The following is a 26,340-nucleotide window of genomic DNA, read 5'->3' on the forward strand; positions in this document are numbered from 1 at the left end:
GAGAGTGGCACACTTGAAACGACACACTATATATTATTATATCTTTACATATACTCACGTATATACTCTATTATAATTGTCGCCAGGTGAACAAAGTTCGTCGTGATGTCGAATATTATACATATACCAATGCACAAGTGTATTTTGGGAATCGCTCTGCTTTTCTTTGTTTTTTTTTTTTTTTTGACACGTTTTTTTTTACAGTTTTTTCGGAACATTTAACAATCTTTATTTCATTTGGATTTTCAGAGTCTAGAACCGTTTGTTTAGAGATTAAAGCTGAAAGGTCTGACAATGAGATGCGAGTAAATAAAATTCTTGAAAATTCTTACGAATCAGAGCTTATCGTTTTACGTATTAAAGTACATTGTATAAATTTAGAAGAAAGTAATCCACGTTTTTTTATCATTCTTTTTACCGCGTTCTGCGAAATTCTTTTTATTCTGCAACGTTCGCGGATCTGATCTCGTCTGAAAATATCCTCATGTTTATACCGGGCAAATATAACGTGCGTATTTTTAAGCGTGCATCATTCGTACTGGTCATCGAAGTTGGATAGATAAACAAATAGCACTATTCTCGTCTATCAACTGTTCCGTGGATTCTTAATCTTGAATTTTGTTCACCCAGCGAACGTACCTACTTCGCAATTACTAGATCGAATGTATTCGCAGCTTTTCAAATGTTCGTTACGTACAAAAATATATTGTATATTGTTCAACTTATCGATTTTACTCATCTTTGTTCTGCGGAATTTCTTAGCAAAAAAATACTCCACTAGAAAGAATCGTATGTCTACAGGTATCGTAAAGGTGACGGTAATCAAAAGAAAAAGAAAACTTGGAGCAGAATTGAACTGAAATATCTCGAAAACTGTACAAGTTAGGAAGCTGTTCTCGGTTTTATTTTTTTTAGATAAATAAATGTTCTTTTGAAAAATGTCGTTACTATTACGTGACATTATTTGTATCGGCTTAGAACACGGGTGAGATAAAAATATACAAAGTGATAAGCATCTTCATTCGTTGATTCAATGCACTCACCTATAAACGTTCGTATCGAATACAAGATGAACATTTAGTTGTATAGTAGTCTCGACAGTTTTTGAGGAACATTTAATTATCTACAAAATGAAACCAAGAACAGCTTTCCGACTTGCATAATTTTCGAGATATTTCGGTTAAGTGTGTTTGAAATATTCAAACCGGATGAGGCACCTTTTAGAATTTCGCTACCGAGTTCCGGTTTCACGAGCCTTTGTTTTGGGCTAAAAACTAACTTTCCCAAGAGTGCGTAGGTGGAAAAAAAAGTTAAAAAAAAACACCACGTTAATATACATACATGTATACATGTGTATGGATACACGTATGCGTACATTAGGCTCCGCAGCACAAGTTGAAGACGTAGAGAACTCCGAGAGTTCGGTTGTTATTGATCTGTCTTACAATCGGACTGATCGATGCTGGTGTTGTAGCAATGCGATGCCGTGGGATGAGAAGGAGGGCGTCTTTCTCCCCGATGTGTGCGTGTGTGTGTCAGTGTGCCCCTATTAATAGATGGGCACGCTGGCTCTATTACTTTTGATTAACTCTATTGCCAGGCCAACGACATTACATATGATAACGCCACCACGCAACTAACTGAGAAAATATTTTAATTGGCTTTAATCTTGGACAACCTCATCATGCTGCTGCCGCTGCCGCTGATGATCCAGAGGCATTTTTATATTTTCCGACCGCCATTTCTTTCCGCTCACCCAATTTTTCAAACGCTTGGTTTTCTTTCCCTGATTTTTACGATTGGGCACAATTTTATTTGACACTATTTCGATGCCTTTTATCTCACATATATTGCCGTGCATAGGTAATCTCAATGTTTACTTAATCACATCTTATACAAACCCACCAAATTTATTCTGAGCTTTGAGCTTGAGGTCATGAAACTTCGATTGTATGAGAACGGAAAGAAAGATGTTACAACCAGAATTTCGATCGATCTAATTGTAAGCTTTATCGAACTTCAAATTACCGCCAGTATTCAGTTGAACAAGACGTGATCAGTCAACCTTTGAGTACGCAAACTGGTTATATTATCGTTAAATATTAAATCAGAGTACGTGCCTGTTCGATAACCGTATCGAAACTCTGTTGGACCAAATTTGATCGGTGAAAACAATTATTAAGTCGCACGAAGTAAAGAAGGATCTTTCGAAACTTGGAAACTTGTTAAAAACATTGTTAAAAGATGGAATGTGGTTGGAAAAATATTCGGAGCTGGCTACTATTTTCGGGGGCGTTATTCTTCGACGGCGCCTAATCCCTTCTAAAATTCGTCGACCCTTCGAAAACTTTTCTTATTACGCCCAGGCTTGGTTTATTTCTCTTTTATATCGGAAGATTCCCGTTTTTATTACAAGTCGCGACTTACAGGCTGCTCCGTCGTGATGCGATAACGAATTTATCTGAGAAACAAGGAACGCTTACACATCTATTCATCTGCATGATAATGAAAATAATGGTAACGAATGAAAGAAAAAAAAAGCCGCGAAACGAAATTCAAATCATACAAGGAAATGAGTTGGCCAGATTTCGCAATCCGTTACAGCTGGCGCCGCTCGATTAATGGCCAGTCGTTTGCGTATATATAGGTATATAATATATGTACATATATATATGTATATATATATATATAGTAATGATACAATTTTCAACCATTCGTCGCATAAGGTGTGCGCCACGCGTGCTGCCGAGGAGGAGCGAATGTCAAATTTGATATTAAAAAATTCAATTTCCTCGTCCTACATCGTACAATGTAAATCCAGAGACCTCACCCGACCCATACTTTATACTTGTATGTGTGTACCTACGTAACCTGCATATAGGTACATATGGAGTATGTGTGTGCGTGTGTAATACTTTTCACGTGACACAGACACACACGCGCGAGTCAATTTGAATATATTTAAATCGACTTGGGAGAGTTCACCGGGCTCTTGTCGACCGGATCTACGATTATTCCCAACGCTCTGCTTCGCGACCCGGTATCTATACGCTGTTGTACCTAACATCCTTGATATCCGGCTCTGTACGAGGCGAGGTCGAGATTGATATTCAAATAACGAATACCTTTCCTCTGTTTTATCGAAGAATATTACACAGGATGAAAACCGCCTGTTTGATTAGGTGAAAATTTGGTGGGAGCGGTCCTGTGTTGTGTACGCGTCGATATGTTACGGATGTTGTGTTGTATTACTGCGGCATGTGTGGGAATAACAGATACAAAGGTAGAGAGGTGGAGAGGTGGAGAGAACAGAGATTCTTGTAAAAAGAAAGCCTTTTGAGAATAAGGTTTGAATTAGAATTTATTAGATCTTCGTTTCGAGACTATTTAATCAATTAGTTGATACGTTACAGGATGCATGTAATACAAGGTGAAAAAAAGTATATAAATGTATGAACAACGAATTATAGAATCAGTAACTTTTTTCGTTACACGATATTCGTAAAAATTTACTCTATTTTATATTACATCATTGTGTCAATTATATACGTACCATCGAAATATTAATTTTTTATATTTATATATATTTTTTTTTTTATAGTGCAAAGTATTAAAATTCAAGTGTTACTTTCGCGATTTTCTCCAAATCGGATTTCATCTTGTAGTATTTATTCCTTACTTTCTTCTTCTCTTTCGTTTACCGCCCACTCTGGCGATTCGATGTTAACGTATATTTCTGTACCATATTGTATATGTACACAAAAGAGTTTTGATAAGAAAGGATACGGACTTCATTGGTTGGCGCACAGGTTTTTCTTTACCGGGTTAAACATCGTTCTTACGGTCATTTGAATTACGACTTCTATACGCTTCCTTTTTTTATTTTCTTTTTTTTTTTTTTTCTCTTTCGATAAGATAATATCCGACTTATGGCGCTGTCTGTGCACGGGTTGACAATCAAGTTTATATAAGAGAAGAAGAGGAGATAATAAGCGACGGCGATAAAGAAATTCTATACACATTCACACGCGACGCGGCTTTTATACTTTCGTTGCACGTATACGAGAGTAACAGCAGCGGCGATGTGTGCTTTAAATGAAAGATGAGTAATGTCGCTATTTTTGTAACTTACGCTGGTTCGTTACTGCAAATTGAACCGCGGCGACGAATTATGCGTTTTAATCTTCGCACTCGTTAGACAAATCACGTCTCTGCGTTGCACGCGCGGTTCCCGAGTCGTTAAGGCTGTTGCTGCAATGCTCTCCACTCGACGACACATCGTTTGTCCGCTCTCTTGCAGGTACGAAACGGCGAAAGAAGCTAGAACCAAAGAGAGAAGAGAGAGAGAGAGAGAGAGAGAGCGGAGGGGAGAGAGGGAGAGAGGGAGAGAGGGAGAGAGAGAGCGAGAGAGCAACTCGTACTCTACCGAGTTTATCGCCCCCCCCCCCCCCCTCTCCCCCCTGCCTTGCCCCCCTCACTTTCACACGAAAAATCTCTTGATTTCATCAATCTTCACTCCCCACCGACCCTCTGCAAGCTCGGGTCTTTCGACACAGGTAACACGATATTCATGGGGCTCCTCGTTGTATCCATGGGGTTCGGTGGTATTGATCACTTACGAGGAAACCGGACTCTGTGAAATGGACGGGGAGTGATAGAGATTCGTGACGATATTTCTTTAATAAATAAAAATCTTCAATTTATCAAGGAGAGAAGTGAAAAGTTTTGCTGCTTTTTTTGCACCATGGGTAATTAATCTATATAATGTAGTAAAGAGAGAGAGAGAGAGACAAACCTTACTTCGATGGGGTATCAATTTCGAATGAAAATTTTCTCTCTTCACGTAACGATGAAGGTAATTCTTTTTCGGAACAACAGCTCGAGATCGTGAGAGTTGGAAACAACGTCCCGATAATCGTTTTCGAATGTTGCGAGAACAGATCAAGTTTGACAAACGAAAAGCCTTTGAAATCCAGATCGCATGATATCCTCTTGTTTTCTCCCTTTCGTCGTTTTCATCCCCCCGCAGCGAATTCACGCGACAGTGCAAAACGATTTTTTTCGCACGCTTAGCTATGTATATATATATATATACATATATGTATATATGCACATACATATAGCAAGCGTATTTTATAGGTGTACAAATACATTGTACGCGGTGAATTTAGATTACACGCATCTCGAGAGAGACACGCAACGCTCTCCATGCGACGATTCTCGTTCAATTGGCCATTAATTATCCCCAACGGTAATTACACTAATTGCTTTATCGTGCCACGTGTCCTTATCTCGAATCTCTTTGCCTCCGTCTGTGTTGTCATGGGTTTAATACTACCTAGCTACCTGAATAAAGGTGGTCTCGTAAACTCGGTATTCTCCATGCTCCATTAGACGTTTTCGTGGCGTTTCATACTCGCGATCCAAGGTTTCGATACCCTCTCGCTGACCGTGTACGGTACCGCAAGATTACATCGGTTTTAGTTGGCGTACGTACGGTAGAATCATAACCACAATTTTTAGCTTATTGACTTTCTTCCAGCTGATACTGCGATCAGATACCCCTCAAGGCTGGTCTCGTTACACTGGACAGTTGATCGCGCGGAACTTTCTCTTTCTCTCTCTACACATCTCTTTCAAGATATTCCGAAAAATAACGCGACATAAGTTTTTGCGACATTGTTCGTAAGGTTGTTTTACCAAATTTCAAAATATGACGACTTCCGTTACGTTACACTTGTTTAAATTTGGAATACTGCAAACATGCAAACATCCTACCGAACGATGCTTCGTCCTTTGTGCATCAGCACTCGACGCAAATACACCAGGCCAAGGTTCGAGTCGTAAAACTTGAACGCCCATCTCCTGCAACTTTTCTCATATCTATTCTTATTCGTTTTTTTTATATATTTTTTTCCGCATAAATTCATATCGCGTCCCGGAGAGATCCTCCCTCGTGAATTCATAATGGTGAAGGTAATGGAAAAGTGTCAGGAGCGAAGAGACGTTGGCTTCTAAAGACGGCAAGGTGGATCGTGTATGGAAACTTCGTTACACTTACCTAGTGTTTCTACGACAAAAGGACCTTGATTTCAACAATACGGTAACGAAGAAACGCCGAAGGAAACATCGACGGTAATTGTTGTATTCGGAATTCTAGTTGCACTGCCGATCGTGATCTCTTAACGGCAACGCAAAACTGCATCGCACTGCGGTCAGTCGACAGCGCGGCAACAGAAGCCGGGAAACAAGTTGGCAAGTATGTAATGCCTACCGTGGCCAAGGTTCTCCCATAAATGGACGAGATACGTGTATAGACTGCGGCTGTGTACACCATCGGGTCATCGACTCGCACAATAGAACCATTGAGAAAACCCGCGACGCCTGATGCCTGTAGAACACAATAAGAAGCACAAGAACCACTATCGGGATACGAGGAACTTTAAGAGACCAACCACCGGCTCTCTCCGATATAACACTTCGCATGTTTAACGAAAGCTCCAGAACCGACGAAACTCATGAATTGGTAAAGGGTTTGGAAAAAATCGTTCCTGCAGCGCCAGGAGCAAAGCCTTGAACAAGGTGTTCCGGATATTTATAGTCCGAGTGTAAAATCGTGGAGGCAGGTATTTACCGAGGTGAACGAACAAACAGGAAGTGAAGCTCGAGTCGGTTGAGCTTCGCTTCTAGGCAGGAACGGGCAAGCGTGGGCGATAAAGATCGGGCCGACGATTTCGGCCGACGAAGAAGACGACCGTGACGACGGTGTAAAATCGAGGAGGAACAACCTCTACGGCCCTTCGATCTCGCGATAGACGCGTTAATCGATAACTTGGTGTAAGGTGGAGAATTCGAATTACGAATGCGGTATCGCATTGCCTCGATGCGAGGGTCGGAACCAGACACCGCGTGGAAGAGCGGAGACTTGACGTGATAGGAGGAAGAAAAAGAAGCGAGAGAAGGAGACGAAAAATAAGTGGGAAAATCATCGTGGTGTCCAGTGGTCCTGGAAAGGTCCTTGAATTTTGCTTGTACTTTAAAATACCTGGAAACTATCCTTGAATCTTTCTTGTGTCCTGGAAATATTCTATTTTCAATGTCCTTGGATATCCTGGATATCTCCTGGAAATATTGTTGAACTTGTTACGGATTTTTTACTGGACACCGTGAATAATCCCTTCGAAAGTCTCAACGCTGCTAATTAGTACGTTACTTGCAATTAGTGATTCTCTCTGGCTCTCTATTCATCGTACAGCTCTTGGAAATCCAAGCGTGAATACCGTTCGTCTTACTGCAGCAAAGACGAGAGTTTGGTGCGTGCAGTTGAGTCGTTTATAAACGTTTCTTCCTCCTCCTCCTCCTCCTACTCCTCGTCAGTCGGTCGTCGTTGTTGTGACAATGAATTTTCTCACGCGGTAAACATCGAGGAGCTGTACCTAATCGTGTTACAGAAACCTAACGAATTTGAAAAAAGTAAGCATGTATTTTACCGGAAGGAAAACGTCAGAGGTGGTCTCACAACATCTCTGCCTCCAGTCACATCCGCCTCGCGAATCAACGGAGAGTTAATTTGGAACTTACCGAATTTCAAGCATGCATAAACAATGCCTTCGCACGTCTTGCACGACGCCGCGAACCTATCAAAATAATAAGTCGAAGCTAGACGACGCTCGTTGTCAGCCGAGGTGCGGGAATGACGGGTCATCGACCTCGAGGACTGTTCGAGCCGAGGGCAAGATCAACAGAGTCTGGGATTAGCTAATCTATCGTTTTATCGGAGGTGCTCGTGTCTGGCGTAGGCGTTGTAGAAGGGCTGCTCGTCGTCTGGCTGCGTTCATCTCACGGTTCGGTTGATTAAACTTTGGACTAATTGGTCGGTTTGACGTTTAACGCCTCCGTGATGCCCGTCTCGTTCACCAATCGCGCATCGTGAATTATCAAATTTTTTTTTCGACTTTTTCTTATTTTTTATTTCATTTCATTCATCCATTTTTTTTTCCACAACTTGTTTGATACAGCCTCCGTAGTATAGATGATGAATTTTTATTTCTTTTTTTTTCATTTTTTTTTCATCCTTCACGGCATCACTTACTTCCAGTGAAAAGAATTCGTGTCAATCTCCACTCCGCTCCTTATTCGTCTTGTTGCGTTATAACGACTCGTCGCTTCGTTTCTGGTTACAGTGATTAAAAGTTGACCGATTTATCTTCAAGTCTAGCTTGTTCCCCGGCGACCTAATTAGTTAATAAGAGGGTCTATGTATAGAGTTCTCTTAAGATTACACAAGTACACACGGCATCCTCGATTTGAACGTAAAATATTCTTGTACCTCTTATGCCCGCTGCCCAAATGAGATGGATTTACTTGATTGATTTTTTTTTTTTTTTTTGTTTTTTGTACAACTCAAACCCACTGTATATAACGTGTTTCGATAGCCACTAAGGAAATGAAAAATATCGGTGTTTCCATCACGGGAATTGAAGTTATCTTCATTGTTTTATTATCTCAAGAGCCGGACCGCCCACTTTGTGAGATAAATTCAAATGAAATTATAAGATCGTTGCTCAATTTTCTGTCGGTGCTTGTGGAATTGAATTCAAACAAAATTAACTTTCCTCCCTCAATCGCATAGTTCTTTTCTTACAAGGTGATAATACTTAGCGAAGCGAAATTTCTCCCACAATTCCAACCAATTGATTTTGTAAAAAGATTATTACCTAGAGTTTAAAAAATTGTGCGTTGACTGTAGTTCGTGAAATGATTAAGTTTACTATGAAATATGGGTATAAGGTGTTATATATACCTTAGCGTGATGGTTCTCTTGTTATTTTAAAATATCGAATGTATTATACCAGAGGCGCGAGACAACGAATCTTGTCAAGGAAATCACGTCGAATGGAACGAAACGATATTATGTTGGTAATATAATACGGGTGCAACGGGTGACGCTGAAAGTCAATTAACGAGGTGTGAAAATAACGAAGTGTATTTTCGGTGCACTCAATGCGTTGCACAAACCACAGAAACCCCGAGGTCTGCTAACCGCGTACAAAACTGTAATGAGTTCAAAGGGTATTTTAGTGTTCGAGCATTACGCCAGCTGAGTTGGGGCCTTGGATTCTCCCGCTTCTTTGCATCAACGAAAGCTTCGACCCACAAACCTTCCCGGGCTTGTGTAAAAAGAAGAAAAAGAAATAAGCAAAAAAGGAGAAGCAAAAACAGAAATAAAAAAAGATAAGGAAACGGTGCCTCGAACGCAGTGGAAAAAAAAGGGAAAAAACTGGTCAAATAAACACGCATCGTTATTCCCGACGAGACTGCGGCTCGAAACTTTCAGTCACAGTGGGATGCTCGGTGACCAACCTCAGAAATGTCTATACCCCAGCCTTGTCGCAGTCAATTTACTACTAGAAATGATCTTTGTTACTTCGCATAACCTCAAAAATCCTGGAGTAAAAAATTTCAGGGCAAAATATTGAGTTGAAAAATGTGTTACCGAAAGGGTTAAATGATAGCAGAAGTCGATGCGCGCGCATCCGCTCTGCGCATTGTTGCGAGGGCGCTCAGGCGACAGCCCCGCGCATGTTCTCATAACGAGAGCCGGCGCTTTTGCTCGATTCTTCGTACCGAACGGTGGTTCGCAGCCTTGGCTGGACTGGCTTCTGTAAGGTCGGAAGGGTGTGAGGCAGGCAAACAGCCAGCCAGGGCAGTGCGTGCCTGTCAATATTCGGTCCCCCCGCAGCCAACTGCGACAACTCGAGGATAAAAGACTGACTGCTTGCCTGCCAGGGCTGAAATACTCACCTTCTTCCCTCTCGTCCGGCCCTTTCCGTCGACTCCATCGAGCAAAACGAGCAATGCCTTTTAGGCGTGCCCCTTCCATCCGAGCAACTATCATATCTCGAGCCTCGAATCAAGTGTGCGTATAACCTATTCCTACTACATACTACTACTACCTTCTGACAACGGGAGGGAAAATAAGGAGAGTAAAAAGGTCTCTGCCGAATATAGACGACGACCAAATCCTCATAGATTCTGGTATCCTCTTCATCATTTTTCATACAGACGGGATTAAGGGTTGGTATAGAGAGACTCGCGCGGCTGTCGAGATTGTCACAATTTTTACCCCCGTCAAATTTCTTTTTTATTTTTTTTTTTGTTCGTTACCGTCTTCTTTTCTTCTTATCCTCGGATTTGATCGGTCCCGATCTGCGAAGACTCTGACAAATTGCTGGTATCTCTATGGGTATCTTGAAGTGTCTCTTCTCTATCGAGGAAATTTTTCACTCCATGATATTCGTTTTTTATTAGTATCTTCAGTTTCTAATTTGTCTGTGCTCCAATGCTTCCTTGAAAAACGATCATGCAAGGTTTGCTCTTTGCATTTAAACGAAGTGTTTCACGCCACCGAGCTATATCGATAAGATTGAACGTGCATGTGCCAAAAACGAAACTTACAGCTCCTTAATTAGTTTGACCGTTGTGTGATAATTATATATACGTACTTTATAATCAAAACTTATCCTTAATTAGGCGGTTTCTGATACTAAAACATTTGGTTTTTATCACATAATTTTAGCGATACCAGGAGCAAAAATAACCGTAATGATAATATTAATAATGACGTAGTAACAACGTTGGCGCGACGAGAGATTGAAAAAGAAAAAATCATTCCTTTTCAACTATACAACGACTCTGAATGGGTCAAGACTACACAGAATGTGCGTAACATATATTTTGTTTTATTACGGATCACTAATCAATTATTTCAGAATTACATACTAAAATTAAAAAATCACGATTTTCTCTTTTTGGGGCAATTTTTTGCATCGTTACATCAACGCTGTGAACTTTGACTTCATAGCAATTTTGAAAATGCATCAACGCCATAATTCAGCGTTTCTTTTTTATACCACGTTGAAAATGTTGGCGCTTGATTTGTTTATCCCAATTAATGATAATTGTTAAAAAAATTTTTAAATCTACAACTCGTCATTGGTATTTTTCACGTGGTTCTGCTAATACGTTATATCCATGTTCAGACTTTGAAAGCCAAGCGAAACTGATTCGAAATACCGATATAAAATTGAAGTTGGGTTGCCGGTGCAAATGAAGCAAAAACGACGAGTCGTGTATTGAGGTGTACAAAATTAGGCAGAGTCAAAGGCGTCGCTTTCGAACCGCTCTCCACGACTCCGTGCATTAGCTAGCTGTATTTATAGTAAAACTAATAGTTTTCCAAGGCGCCTGCGTGCGCTCGAACAATAATACAATAAGGTAAGGACGAGAACGTATCCTGCAGAGACTCACCTATATCGCACGCACGATAGGCTGGCACAGTCCGGAATTTCGGTTGTTTCGAATCGACACGCGATTTCTGTATTACCTACCTATCATACCGTGAAATCGCTACGCGAAATCGACCTAATAACAGTAATCGGTGTGCAGCTTATGGCTTTGGGTGGGTTAACTATTTTTCTCTGGATATAGACTCGGCGCCGAATTAATTAACTCGCTAATCAATCGAGAGGCCAGACTAGATTTCATAGCGTTTAACTGTGGAATTTCTCAAACTCTGCACCCGCTCTGCTTTATGTATTTACACGATGTGATTTTTTTTTAATTCCTTTATTTATTTATTTGTTTTTTTTTTTTTGCAGAGAACAGCTGTGTGTAAAGACCCTTCGTTTAATTACATTCGTTATGAATTATTTTCAGGCTATTATTTCGCCAAAAGCATGTCATAAATTTTATATCTTCTCTATTTTCTTTTTGCAGATTTCATTCACTACTGCAATACCTTTGTGATTGAGGATGCTGTACCAGTAACGGTGAGTCTCGCAATTTTCATCTTGATTTTCGCTTTGCCTCATTATTGAATAACATCTAACTAACGATGATTGCAATCTCCTTAAAATCCACTCTGTCACTTGATTATTATTAATTTTCACAACGCGTGCAAATTTTTATCCGTAAAGATTTACCAAGGCTGGTCTGGCTCGCTGGATACAGCGACTCGGTTTCCGTTTATCATTCTTGGAACTGCGCCTCGTCCCCTCTACCTATAATACACATTATCTAAATATATACATGTATACATACATGTATGTATATACATGGCCCGCATGTGTTTCTTACACCGGAAGTTGGACGAATCCAAGATCGTCCAAGTCCTGCACGAGTTGACATTTAGTCACGTTTATATCGCGAAACGAGGCTAGACTAATCCTGAACAGATACAAAGACCGTGAAACCGGCTTGTCACTCGACTTATAATATAAAATATTAAAAGTAAAATTAAAACGGACTTTTGTGCTTTTTTTTTTTTTACATTCTACGGAGCGGCTGCAAAGTTGCCGGATTACACGTATATAATGAAACTTTTTCTTTTTCTCGAACTACGTCGAAACAGTTACGATTAATATTATACAGCCCTGCTTGCCAGCTCGCTTCCTTACCGGTAGAACAAACATTTGAAAAGTGTACAAGTCTGAAGCGTAATATCGCCTGCAGGATTTTTCTCCTTCTTGGCTCTAAGGTTATATTATATTGTATATATATAAGTATGTATACAGTACAAGAGAGAAGAGTAACTAATTTCTTCTCCTCCGTATAAGCTCCCTTTTATTTCTACTGCATAGCAATGAAATTACGTAGACTGCAGGTAATTGAAAAAGATGAAAGGTAGAAGACTGCATTCTTGGTTCCTCCCGTCATTGTATGACGTATTCGAAGATACATGACTTGCAAGTAAAGGAAGAAAAAAAAAAAAAATGAAATTTCGGAAACAAAATTGAACTCTTGCCGTATGCGCGTAGTGCGTAGCATTGTTTACGTAAATAAAGGTGTTAATTTATCTCGTATTCCCGTCTCGTCATTCCACCGTGTAGGTGATGTATGATCTCTCTTGTCTAACTTGTTATACATACCGAGCGAGCAGCGTACGTATTCACCATACGTACGTAAACCCGATTATTTATTCTATGGTGGTCCCTTGGCTGCAGACACGCGGAGATTTCGTGCTGCCTTGGCAATTCTTAGTATAGACTGAAAACGTTTCCTTTCCCGTATGTGGATGCGTCACTATCCGCCATATACAATCTGCATTTACAAACACATGCATACACGCAACGCGTATACCTTCTTCATATGTAACACGTAGTATGTAAAGAGAGATCTTTGCCGCGGGCCAGTCACGCCATCTTTGTCACTGCGCGAGATCAGATTCGCCCTTTTTGTTTTCTTCTTGTCATTCATATATATATCTATGTATGTATATACGTAGGCATATTACGTATATACGGGGTGTCCAGCTTTGCAAATTATTTCCATTTCAACGATATTTTTATCTCTTCATATCACGCGTCAAGTTGGGTGAGATTTTTTTTTTTTTTTTTTGTGACGTACACAATTGCACGATTTATAACATCATATTCCGCGATTTTTCGTACACTTGACCTCTCCCCTCTACGACTTTTGGTTTTAATTTGTAAAATGAAAAAAATGTTTTTTTTTTTACCTCTTTCCTACTGCATTAGTTACAGAAGCAAAAACCTCCCTAAGTAAGCATAATATATTCGTACGAAGCGGGCGTACAAATATAGTCTGAATTTTCTGCATTATACCTTCAGTTACAACGGGATTAAGCCATATTGGCTCGCTGCCCGCGAGTATAAAGCTTTAGTTTAATTGCATATATATATATATATATATTGTGTGACAAAAGTGGAAATTACGTGAATTTTTCTTGCAGCATTAGTGTAGTATATTATATAACGATAATGGCAGTGTAATTTATTTCCTCAAAAGTGTCTGCAAAGCACGTTTTTCTCTCCTCTTCTCTGCAATTGCCTGTTTCGCTTTCCCTTAACGTTCAAACGTCATTTGTCGATATTAAACTTATGCAAGGGGCATATATCGAGGTAGCTATTTGTTACCTTCCCGCCTGCTTTAAGGAAAACGCCCTCCCTTGCACACCGAAAAGCTAATCCTCGATATATAACGACCTGACGAAAGTGTTCTATTCGAGTCTTCGGCGCGTTGGTATGCACGTACTTGTAGAAGGTGATCAATAAGTTACGTGGGAAGGAAATAATGCCTATACGAAAGAAAAATAAACAATCCCTTCGGTAGTCGCTCAGTCGATAAGTGAGTAAGTCAGTCAGTCAGACAGTCGATCTATCCCCGATGCGTGGGACGAGAATTAGAAGTGAACAACCGTGGGAGTGTAAGAATTTTTCTGTGTGTATATATCCAATATCCTTTTTCAAAGCCCCGTTGTATTATCGTGGGTTACTGAGGTACTGATGAAACTTTAACGATGTCCTTGTAAAGGATTTCGAGTTTGTTTCACGTCTACGGTACCCTTCTCCGATGCATCAAGACGACGTCCAAAACTCGCTAGGGTAAAAAAGATAACCCTGCAATGCATGTTTGTATATATATTCATCGTATATGGTGTGTATATATATGTATGTATATATATTGGGGGAACTATCGTGTTCTAGCCAACTGAGAAGAAGGCCTCTTTTAAATATTGGATAAAGGGACTCGGTGGAGTGAAGAAAGAATATTTAGTCTTATTTATTTCACCGCCTTTCAATTCAGTTTCAGACTATTGACTGTCGCATTTCGTATTCGAAAGTATCGAACCTCGCTGTATTACCCGAAAGGAAAATAATATAATTTCTCGGTGTCGATTCTATAGTTATAATTCACCGATGAATTTACGATACTATCCCAGGTATAACATATAATGATATGATTATTTTCTGTGTAACATTTTTTACGCACTGCCTAAAGACGTAAGTTAATTGCGGTTTTATTAACATTTTATATCACGCGCATCGACGCTGTATCGTTTTAATCTACGTGCATCGAATATAGTTGGATGGGCGCAGGGACAATAGAAATTGACAAACCTTGAACGAGGTACATAAATTTAATTATTATGTCACTAGACACGATCGGACAGTGAACTGATTTACATTCCGATAGGTAACAATCGGCACTATGTCATAGCGGATAATACTGACGACGCTTTACGAGCGATATACAAACGGAATAAGAATTAGAATTCCGAACGAACGAATTTGACGTTCGTTTTTACCAGCGTCGTAACGAGCTGGCGCCGAATTTAAACGAGTCCAATACCGGATAGAAAATATTAATTCTAACAATTTTCCTTCTTTTATACTCTGAAATATCATCTCGCCGATATTGTTTCGGGTGGTAAGAAAACTCAAAAAAAAAAAACTTTGCATGTATACATATATATATTTACGGATAAGAAAGTTCATTTTTCATTTTGGCTTACGGACAAAGCAGGTTCTGTTTCGACATTTTATTTTTCTGGTTTGAAGAACCGTAAAATTGGTCAAAAATTAACATTGCGCCTAAATGAAATTCAAATATTTCCATACTCCAACTTTTGACTGATGTTGGAAAAAAAAGAATGCTTTCCAAAGTATTCCAACACGATATCAAAGTTACACCCACACACACATATATGTATATGTATCGATCCCTCGGCTGAACCATTTACAAATTTTTTATTTTTGTACCTGAATCGAGCGCTAAGAAACTCTACGTCGATGAGACGTTTTTATTCTGAAATCGTAGAGCGTGGGAGCGAGATGAACGTCTTTTTCCTAACCCGTAAAACGTACCCCGTAATTCTCGGTATGGAGATTCGTGTTCACAAACGTGTTACGTGTATGGCTCGAGTCAAACTGACCGCCTAGATTTACGAGCATCCTTTTCAATTCGCTGCTAATTTATGGCACGAAATTACATAAATTCTATTTCAACTCTCTCGTATAATACACACGTACGTCATACGCATATACATGCAACAATTCATTTATAAACTTGTGTGAGTCACCTTAGTGCCTGAATATCCACCTACTTAAGTTTACAGAAACTCTGGACGAACGCGCATTCTACCCGTAGTAAAATTTATGATTGTTATATACGTGTATAGGTTTGCCAAGTATAATTTACGATCATTGAGCGGATTGAAACTTTAATGAGGAAAAATGAAGTTTTATTCACTTCACGATTTTTCCGATCGTTTGTAATTTTTCCTTTAATTTTTTCTCTCTTCCTCTCTCTCTCTCTGTCTCTCTTATTGTTATCTCACATTTGAATCGAGATGATGAGATTTTTTCTCTTTAGAATATCTGTACCTAATACACAGATATCGCCCGGATCAGATCTGGCTTTTAAATCCAATCCAATCGACTATCGTGCGTCAGAGATGAACCGACGGTGAGATCTAACGCGATTTGCCATTCGGACTAAATTGTCGAGCTACATTGACGCAATGCGTCTTGAAATCGATCTTATCCTAATCGACATGTCGTGATATGACATAAGCGCAAGTGTCAGTGCGAGGTAAAAGCGAAAAAAAAAAAAAAAAAAATGGCGAGTGATGTAGAATCGACCGAGTTGAACTTGAGTAGAGTTAGTGCGTAGAAGTAATGAAAAATGTGCAAATTTTTCAACTACAAGCAAATCCCGCGTGATCGCTAAATTTTGTGACAAATTTATACAGAGAAATTGACTTTATAACACGTCACGCGGAATTAAAATATATATTAAAATCTAGATAAAATATAGATTACATTCGGTAAAGTAATCGTAAGAGAGACTAGAATTGTGCGATAAAATCAGCAATCATCGCGTCAGCGAAATCTGTATGTATCGTATATAGGTATCTATGTTGGAACGAGATGATAACGACACGTATGCTAAAAGATAACTAAAGATAACTGTGTACGTGTGTGCGCGTGGAAATGATACTATGAAACGACTCGGTGCAAGGGATTAAAATAAATTTCTCTCTCTTTCTCTCTTCATTTATATTTCTACCACTTCTCTCTTCCGTTTTCTCCCACTCTCTCAATCTCGCTCAATATAATGAATGAAGCTTTGTTCCGGGTCAGACCGAACTGCTTGCAGCTCTTCTACTGCAGACCGGGAAAAATAAATGACACAGTTTTACGTGACGACGAGCCACGTGCAGCAAAGAGCAAAGCGGCGCGAAGCTTCACCGCCGTTCGTAACTTATGAACTTTTACATCCTCATGATCCGTCCGAGTTTCACGATCAGAATTTCAACTCCGAGCTCTTGTGATCGGGTTTTTTGGTGTCTGCGTGGGTTTTTTTTTTTGTTTCTTGTCGCAGGCTTCTGATCTTGGCTTCGAGCACCAACTCGACGATTAATTGTAACGAGCGTTACTCTCAGTCACCATTCAAAGGCGTGACAGTGTCTCAATCTCGGCGGCTGATCCTCGTTACGATCGTTCGGAATGCGTTTAATCGCATACTGATGCAATGAAAAACTACGCTTTTATAATGATGATTCCGATGATTAATTCGGTATTTCGATTATTAATTCAATCCGACGTCGATTACCGTCATCACGCGGGATTTACTTTATAGATAAACACTTTGTTGCTGCATGTACGATTTGCCGGTTCCAACTTAATTTACACTTGAAGCGTAAATGTAATTGATAAGAATTTAATTTTTACACGAAATCGTTAACTTGTTACAACTTTAACGAGAATTATTTATCAATCAAACGCAACGTGTGAAGATGCGTTATTTTTTTATTTCTTTTTGTTTTTTTCATAGATCTCTTGTCTATCTTCGAAATCATTTTTCACGTTCATTAAACTGATAGTCGGAAAGACTGGCACATGCCAAGTCACTGTTTAAAGTATATCACGGTCATCCTTTCATCAGACCGTCATATTCATTCATGTGATTTTATTAAATCCACACACCGATGTTTCGTTATTTAAAAGAGTATATCAATCACTTTTTCATTCAAACATCTTGAGTTTGGATTTTTTGACAGCAGCCTGCAGCCCTGCGGCATGAATTATAACCGTATGTCAAATTTTAGATAAGTCGATTGACTCTCTGTAATCAAACCCTGGAACCGGCGTATACAGATAATTAATGTTACGATATGGAAAAAAAAGAACACGATGTCGATTACGCGCAGGATAGCCGCAACGAATGACCTTGGCTGATTAGAATTAAGAGCATGTGGCTGTTGCACCTTTACCGACCGAGCAAACTGAGTTTCACCCTTTTTCTTCCTATATTCAATATAATTATAAATATAATATAAATATAAATAATTCTTAAGTCGCGTCCAGCGACCTCAATATTGCATGAAAACAGTCTCACGATGGCTCATTTTAATCCTCATTCTTTCCGGAATACCAAAATGTATCTCAGCTATGCACTTTTTGGTCCCTGAAATGCGGTAAATGTGGAAATAGTAAAACGTGTCAAAGAACCACACATTTTTTTGGACGTTTTTACAGATACAAGTAACTTTCCTTAATTCCGCTACAATGGAGCGATGCACCGTCGAAATTTAAACCCTTTTCATTTTTTTGTTTATTTAATACAGCACACATGTAGCACAAGTCATGTAATGTGCTTAAACACGGCGTAATTTTTTAAAGTGCAAGAAGAGAGGAACAAAAAAATGGAGGGCAAAAATTGATTGAAAAAACAATGTTTGTTCAGTGCCCGCGGTCTTTGAGACACGGCGATGATGTGCTGCAATAGCGTTTTTAGACACGTCTTTCCCTACTTCATGGCAGGGCTCTCAACGCAAGCCGCTGACGCGATTTAACGGCGGATATTTAAGCCGTATATCTCTGCCATTCGTGGCCTCGAAAGTAATTAACCACACACATTTTACACTAACGAAATCGTGAAAAGCCGATCGCGTTAATTCTTTATACGCTGTCTTACATGCGATTACATTTATAACTTACAAGGAGAGTGTCACAGATTCTGCCGATGCTTGTAGGAATGTATTTGGCCTTTCTTCTTTCGACTTTACACTTGAATCTATGCGGGGACCTGTGATCAAAACTTTGAGATGAAATAATGAAAGTTAATATCTCAGGCAATAATATAAAAGAGGTTCCGTTTGACAAGGCATTTCACCCGTTAAAATCCTAATTTAATCTATTACAACCTGGACGAAGCAGAGCCTAATGGATTAAACTACACGTCGGAAGCTCAATATTTCAGGACAAAGGAACACCCCTCTAAAAGTTTCAGCAGGATCCGAGGGTCTGATAATCCTTGTTAGTACAGCAGAGGTCTTCTTACTCGATGGATCAAACCTCGAATAACAAATTGAGAAACTTTATGAGAGAATATATGCTTACGTTATAAAAGAAAGGGGGAAAAAAATTAAAATTGAACTGGTTATAAGTGGTTGATTAATATTTATCGAAGCGATGGATCTGGGTTATACATATATAAACTTTTTGCTTCTTATGTATTATAAATATGCCTGATAGATACGCTTATAGTATAACATCATCATTTTGGTAAACGAAAAAATGACTAGGCACATACTTGTGTCTAAAATTTTACGAGCGCTACGTGACAAGTGGTGGCCAAGACAGATGATTTACGATGTTGAAAGTATATTATATCGTGCTAGTGTGTTAAAATATTTCGCAGCGTTGTAATAATAAGCAAAGGTTCATGATGCTTGTTTTACACTTCTTTATATCCTGAATGTTTATAAACTGAAGAGATATTTGCGATTTGGCAAAATGTCTACAGTTTCCATTGTTAGCTTGTATTACCATTAACCAAGAGCGCAAATTCTCAAGGATGCTTGAAATGTAGGTGAGAAGCAATCAACGCGTGACCTAAAATTCTCACGTAGGTACATGTAACGTGCAGTGCGATGATAGAAATCTCGAATCTAAAAGTTGACTGACCGCTTTACACTTGCAGGTATACATATAGATAGGTATGTACGTACGTACCTACGTCTAGTCAGTTGGTTTCAATTCATTCATTGGCACACGCTACTAGAATTCCCTCTCCGAACGACTGCGTACACGCTTATCTAATCCAACTATAGACCTATTATACCGTACTGATTCGTAACGCGGAAATAAATACGTAATCGCACACATGCGAATAACGTAACTCGTTCCACTGATTGCTGCGGCTCGCTCGCGTGTTGCTATTTCCGTAATTACCGAAACTCCGGACCTTCTTATCGTTTATTTATTTCTTTCTCTTTGTTCTTGTTGATAATTTTTTGCCGTAGCAAATTTTACGTCGGCAAAAACTAACGCTCATACCGTCTGTCGGGAGAGAGAAAAAGAAAAAGACACACACTGGGAAAAATTTTATTTGTTACAGCAACTATAAAAGTAAAATAGGTATCGTTAAAAAAAACTGTTTGAATATTGTTGGAATTACGAAAAACGAGGTACGCCTAACAATTTTGCGCTATCGTCGATCCTTTTTTGGTAAATGCAACGCAAAGTCAGTTTGTTCGGATTACTCAAGTTTTTTTAGTCAAACAAGGCTTTGACGTCAATTTATCGTTGCACGAGCATTAAATTTTTGCAACAGTTGCAAGAAAATACAGCAACAGCGATCGTAATGAAAAAGAACAGTAACGGATACCAGACTTTCCGGTAACAGCTAGGAAAATAAATTTCAATTTCTACCTAGAACTATATTTTTCGATTGCGGTAAAAAATGAATATAGTCGAGGACTGAGCGGTAACCGGAATTAAAAATTTCTCTCAGTGCGCCTAACCAGACCCAAGAAACAGAGCCGTTCATTAGGCTACTTTACCGTCTGTATAAAGTTGAGGCGAATCGAGGAGAGTGATGAACTCGAATGGGAGGGGCTCGTCGACGTCGACGTCGACGTCGCGACGTGACGGAGTGCGTTGCACGCAAACCCGAGTTTATTGGCGTCAATAGGGGTTATAAGAACATCCATCGGCGAGCAAGTCGCGCAGCTGCGATGCCCCTTTACTTGTGCCTGGGTATTTCTGTTCCATCGCTACAACCTCTGCCTCTCTGCCTCGAGTATGATTGCGTTATGGCGTACGTAGATATTTCCACTCCTGCGTGCACACTTCTGGTGACTCGGAGACTCCGGCTTTAATGTAAGACTTGACACCGCACGCGTGTGTCCGGTTATTAAAATTGCACGGAATATCTTGCGGAAGGCGACTTTGCACCTTGACTCGTAAATATAACCACGGCAAACCTGATTGTTGCCGAGATATTTTCAAGTATTTTCAACGAAACCGCACACGTCGCGACGCGTCGTCACGCGGACTTAATTACACCGCGTACGTCGAATTGTGTTTTTACTGGCTTTCCAGAAAATAACTCGACGGAATTTTCTTGCATGAGCTTGAACTCTGTTTCTTGCTCGTGAAAGCCTCGATTTCGTCAATTCGTAACTTCGCGTCTAGTACCCGAAATGACACTTGTTTTACAAATAACAATCGTCGATGTGGAAATATCTATACGTAAAACTACGAATAATTTAAATTTAATCTTTACGTTATTCTACAGGAGTTTGAAAATTTGACACGAGGTGATCGTCCCGGTTACTTTCACTATCTTTCGTCCAATGAGAGTGAAATATAAACTTGCGTTCTCGCAACGTTTGTAGGAAAGTTTATTTTTCTTCCTGACGTACAAATCGATCGATTCGCACCGTTGCACAGAGAGCTTGTTACCTCGAGTAGGCATGTGTAAAATGTATTATAACCGACGTACTCTGATCACCCCATCGTCCCTCCATTCGGCGTTTTGTTACGCGAGTGTTAAAGTAGTACCTGTTACGCTGTTGGACAATAGTGATCGAGGCGATACGCCTCGCACATACATACGTACAATAATACTCATATACCGCGTTTGTTTCTTATAATTCGTTTTGCATTCCGCCGCCCCGCCGCTAAGTCTGAAACATTAGCTGTAAAGTCCCTTTGCGCCTAGCGAAGAAAATTCTCCACGCTTGCTATATGCAATGAATAATGCATGCATCTCGAACGCGCCCACAATCTTCCGCCGGTACTTTACTCCCAAGGGATATAGGTATACATATTATCTTTTACCTGCGGTCTGAAAGCCGTACCGCGTACGTTTGTACGTGTGTTCATTGTCCACTGAAAACGTCTTTGACTTAAGCCTTGTCCCCGGGACATTCCGATCCGTCCTTTAAGTTAAAAACAAAAAAAAAAAAAAATAAGAATAAAATAAGATTTTAAAAAAATTCAGAGAAACCAAACCCATCCAAGTTATTTCTCATGGCACAAATATTTTATGTTGGAGATTTTATTTGTTATTAATTTATTTATTTTTTTTTAATTTCTTTCAACACTTTATTTTGAACACTGTTAACAAAAGCAATAGCAATTTTTTCATACCGATTATCTGTGAATAATTGAATTGCGAATTCCGGTAAGAGAAAATTACGATAAAAAACTGGAGTTCATTGATCTGTAATCAGCTATCTCGTTTTGGAGCGTGCATTCAGCACGATCGAGTTCTCTGAAATGGCGAACCAAGTGTTTCTTTCCACAGTTTCCTTAAACAGACCTCACCGACTAACCGGGAAAACTGCGAGATCTTCTTCCGTTCCACGATCTTCGTTTTGCAAATGGTTAATTTGGCTAAAAGCCTCGGTTTCGCCTGACTCGCTGTTACATCTACATTATACCTACCGAGTATGAGCTTCTTCGTTGAAGCATGATGAGCTTGCAGGCGCAAAGCCTGCACAATTTGCCGAATAAACCCGTCTCCCTTCATCCGCGCGTATCCGTCGAATACAAACGATCGGTCTTTTTTCTCTTTCAGTCTTACCTGATTACGTATGCCTACGTACGTGTAAACGTAATTTTGAAGGATTCTTCGATTCTCGTTACAGATCCTTGGCTGCAGCATGATATGATAAGGACTTGATCTCAAGAACCCCCAAAATGAAACCTCTGCTCCTCGCTTTCTCCCCCCTCCTCCTGATCCTCCTCCTCGTCTTCCCGTTGACCCTTACCCTGACCCTGCAAGAGGACGATCTCGTCTTCGACGACGTCGGCGAGCCCTCCGCCTCAGCCTCGGGTCCCTCGATATTCAGCAACGAGGAACACCAGGAGTATAACGAAAGGAAACGCGACAGATCGAGGGATGGCAAGAAACACAACGTCGAACGGTTATGGGGGATTCCTAACACGTTCGTCGTCGTGGGTCACGTATTTAAGATGAGAATTCTCAAGCAAGCCTTCAGCGGCAGCGTCGATCACTTCGAGGTATATAGGATTTGATACCTCTGCCCCATTCACCAGAACTACTGTCTCTTTATCGGTGGATTTCGATACTCCTTGAATTTAAATTTCTCTTTGAAACTAATTTCGGTATTATGTTGTTTTGTTGATTGTTTTTTAATTTTTTTTTGTTCTCTCTTTGGCTACACCTGCAGCTATCACAATTTTCATTATTTTTCACCAGGCTCGGGGTATAAACGGGCATCCTTTACCGCGTTGGCTCGATTGGGACGAACCTGCTTCCACGCTCGTCGGCATCCCTTCGAGGAAGGACCTGGGACTCCACAACGTGATGATCAAGGCCGTCGGAAGGCACGGCGACTTCGCGAAAGACGTATTTTCCATAAACGTCGTGCCCGAGAAGAAACACGAAATAACGCACAAAGATGGAAAGGTAAGACGAGTTTGACGACCTCCCCCGGCACTTATATACCTTTCTTGACTTTATTCTGCCTGAGGAAGAAGAAAACGAAAAAGAAGAGTGTGTCTGTGTGTGTGCGTGCTTTTTCAAACCTGCAAAATGTTTTTCTTTTTGCTTGTTTTCTAAATATAATACAAATATTTACGATTCTGCGTAAAGAAATTAATTTAAATCATTCGTATCACTTTGTTGTAAAGGATGTCAAACAGCTTTCTATACATATATATATATATACACACACACCTTTGCGGTCAGAATCTCAAAGTTATAATATAATCTTCGCTTGAAGTTGAAAACTTTCATTTGGTTTTTTCACCGTTTCTGAAATTGACATAACTCAGTCTTGATCTTTGAAATATCTTTTTAATTAAAGCATATTTTCTTTTGTGCTATCAAGATGGACTTGGAGTCTGAAGAATGCGTTGTAAGTTGAAACTGAAAAAGAATACAAGAAAAATCTCGCTGTAGCTTGGCTCATTTGTAGTCAGAGACGAATTTATGTATCCAGTCACATTGCGATCTCGTAAATAAATTAGATCTTTGACTTTTGCTTATTGATACCAATTGGTATCACACACACTGTTAATCTGTCCCATCAAGTATATAAATTTCTAACAGTAAACGTGACTGTCATTGCCCTTCTGAAAGTCTCTCACACACAATGCGTTGCCAGAGTAATTGCAAGAGTAGCCTTTTAGATATTCTGATTACTAATAACAAACCAGAGTGCGAAGTTGGGATGAAAAATCTCGCTATCGTCACATTGTTCATTGTTTGCGTGAATATACTTTCCAAAAATCAATGATTCGATTCATTTTCAGACGCACTGCGACGAATCTGAGGACCAGACTCTTCTGACAATCGTTTTAGACACCAGGTTCGAGAACTTGAAGCCGGCGTCAAGAGTAAATGCAATCGAAAATCTGGCTGGATTCTTGGGTTTACACACGGTAATTTATGTTACTGGATAAATATATTGATTCTCAAGAGTTTTATAGATTGATAAAACTTACTAGTTTCCACCATTAATTATTATTCTAGAGTGCCTTTTCGATGCACCCTCATGTGAGCAAGGAAACTTCAGCTCCAGACGCGTCAGTGATTTTATCGGGACCTGGCAATGTCAAACGGCGTCGAGAAAAACACCCCACGGCTATCCAATGGCAGGTATGTGAAAACGCATTTCTTATTTTCCAGATCGGTAGACGTTTTCATTAAACGTGGTTATTGTTTTAATTAACTTTTATTAATTAGCGGTCGTATAAAACCGTGGAAACTCACTGACTTAGAGAAGCAGCATGTATATAGTCGAGTGCCTCTCAAAGCATCGCAAAAACTCTACACATAAATCCTATTAAAATGTGAAAGCGGTGTCATTAAGTTCGACTAGATTCTCAATAACAAGGTTCGATCCAAGAGGCTCACGCAAAGCTAATGGAAGCTCATTAATCTTGTTCCTACGTTATAGTTTAACTAGTCCAAGGAATAAATAGAAATACATGAGAAATACGCACAGGATTACAGATTTATAGTGTGCATGTAAGTAGAGTTTGATCATGATTGTTTGCAACATCTGAACAGGTGGGCTGCGATGGTCGTCTTTGGCATCACCAAACTGATTTGGTAAATCAGCTGCGAGATCAGGCTAGAGATGGTACTTTAGCCGAAGTTTTAGAACAACCAGTTTTACTTTGGCGGGTGAAAACAGATTCCAGTTCTTTGTTGAGAAATCGTAGGGATACAGGGTCCGGGGATTACAATACTGATCCCGATTATTATGAGCAATATGACGATTACGAAGATGAAGAGGATATTGTAGATGAGAACAATCCCATAAACGGTGGTGATGTCGAAGGTGACGACGAAGATGGTGATGACAACGAACCGATTACGGAACAGCCAAATATCGCAGTATCCAAAATGCTTGTCGACGAATTTGGTCGGCCACACAGACATCATCATGGAGAAAAATCCAACGAGCCAAAAGTAAGTGGATTTTTGTTGTTTCTCCAGTTGATAAACGGAACATTATTTTGGGTCAGAAATTCGCTGAATATTTCCTCGTAAGCTACACAATTTAATAGTTTATTCACAAAATACTTTCTGCATACAGCCAAATAGTACCCGATTAAGCGATAGTTATTAAATATCTTATAACTCATCAAGTGGGGATGAGATATTGTTTCTATGTTAGCAAATTTATTTTTGAATCATAGCTAGAAGAAGAAATCGATGCCGAAGACCTTTACCCGGGTATCTTGAGCAAAATTGGGATTACAGCCGAAAATGCTGGAGAAACTCCTCAGCAAGTACCTGTACTAGGCATGTTGCCAATATCAATTCCAACAAATACCACAACATCAGTGCCGACACTTGCGCCGGTAAGTTTTCCTACTCGCGAAAAAATTCACCTGATTAATCTAATTGAATTCAAAATCTTTTGTACAGTAAATTCTATAAATTGGCATAAACATATATCACATATTTCATTACTTCTCCCTATTCTCACCCAAAAATCTAAAATCATTTTCTCTCACACCGTTTGATCATTCACATTTAATATCTTTGATATCTTTTATGGACAGCTTCGCTTATATCGTTCATCCCAATTAAATAATCGAAATGAATGAATTTTTCTAGTGTTTTGCTATTTTTATGGGTAATTGACATCTGATCGGAATTTACAAATAGTATTCAATATGTTTCAATCAATTTTAGATTGTTGGGTAACACTTCCAAACTGACTAATTTCTAAGAACAATTTGTCTATACTGTCTCTAC

At 39.6% G+C, this 26,340-nt stretch overlaps 1 protein-coding gene across 4 annotated transcripts in view; it reads left to right on the top strand.

The window, feature by feature from the left end:
- The window catches only part of LOC124184250, an 86,670-nt gene that overhangs the window by 53,385 nt on the left and 6,945 nt on the right, over nt 1–26,340 (top strand). For 3 of the 4 annotated variants that reach the window (XM_046573781.1, XM_046573773.1, XM_046573795.1), the window contains 8 exons: nt 11,779–11,831; nt 22,748–23,123; nt 23,323–23,532; nt 23,957–23,983; nt 24,381–24,509; nt 24,601–24,726; nt 25,141–25,545; nt 25,776–25,940. In XM_046573781.1, the coding sequence (XP_046429737.1) occupies nt 22,800–23,123; nt 23,323–23,532; nt 23,957–23,983; nt 24,381–24,509; nt 24,601–24,726; nt 25,141–25,545; nt 25,776–25,940 (1,386 nt within the window). In that variant the 5' untranslated portion in view covers nt 11,779–11,831; nt 22,748–22,799. The remainder of the gene's footprint in view (nt 1–11,778; nt 11,832–22,747; nt 23,124–23,322; nt 23,533–23,956; nt 23,984–24,380; nt 24,510–24,600; nt 24,727–25,140; nt 25,546–25,775; nt 25,941–26,340) is intronic. The other variant, XM_046573789.1, reaches the window with a different exon arrangement.

This window comes from Neodiprion fabricii, chromosome 1, assembly GCF_021155785.1.
Source record: "Neodiprion fabricii isolate iyNeoFabr1 chromosome 1, iyNeoFabr1.1, whole genome shotgun sequence".
Lineage (NCBI taxonomy): Eukaryota > Metazoa > Arthropoda > Insecta > Hymenoptera > Diprionidae > Neodiprion > Neodiprion fabricii.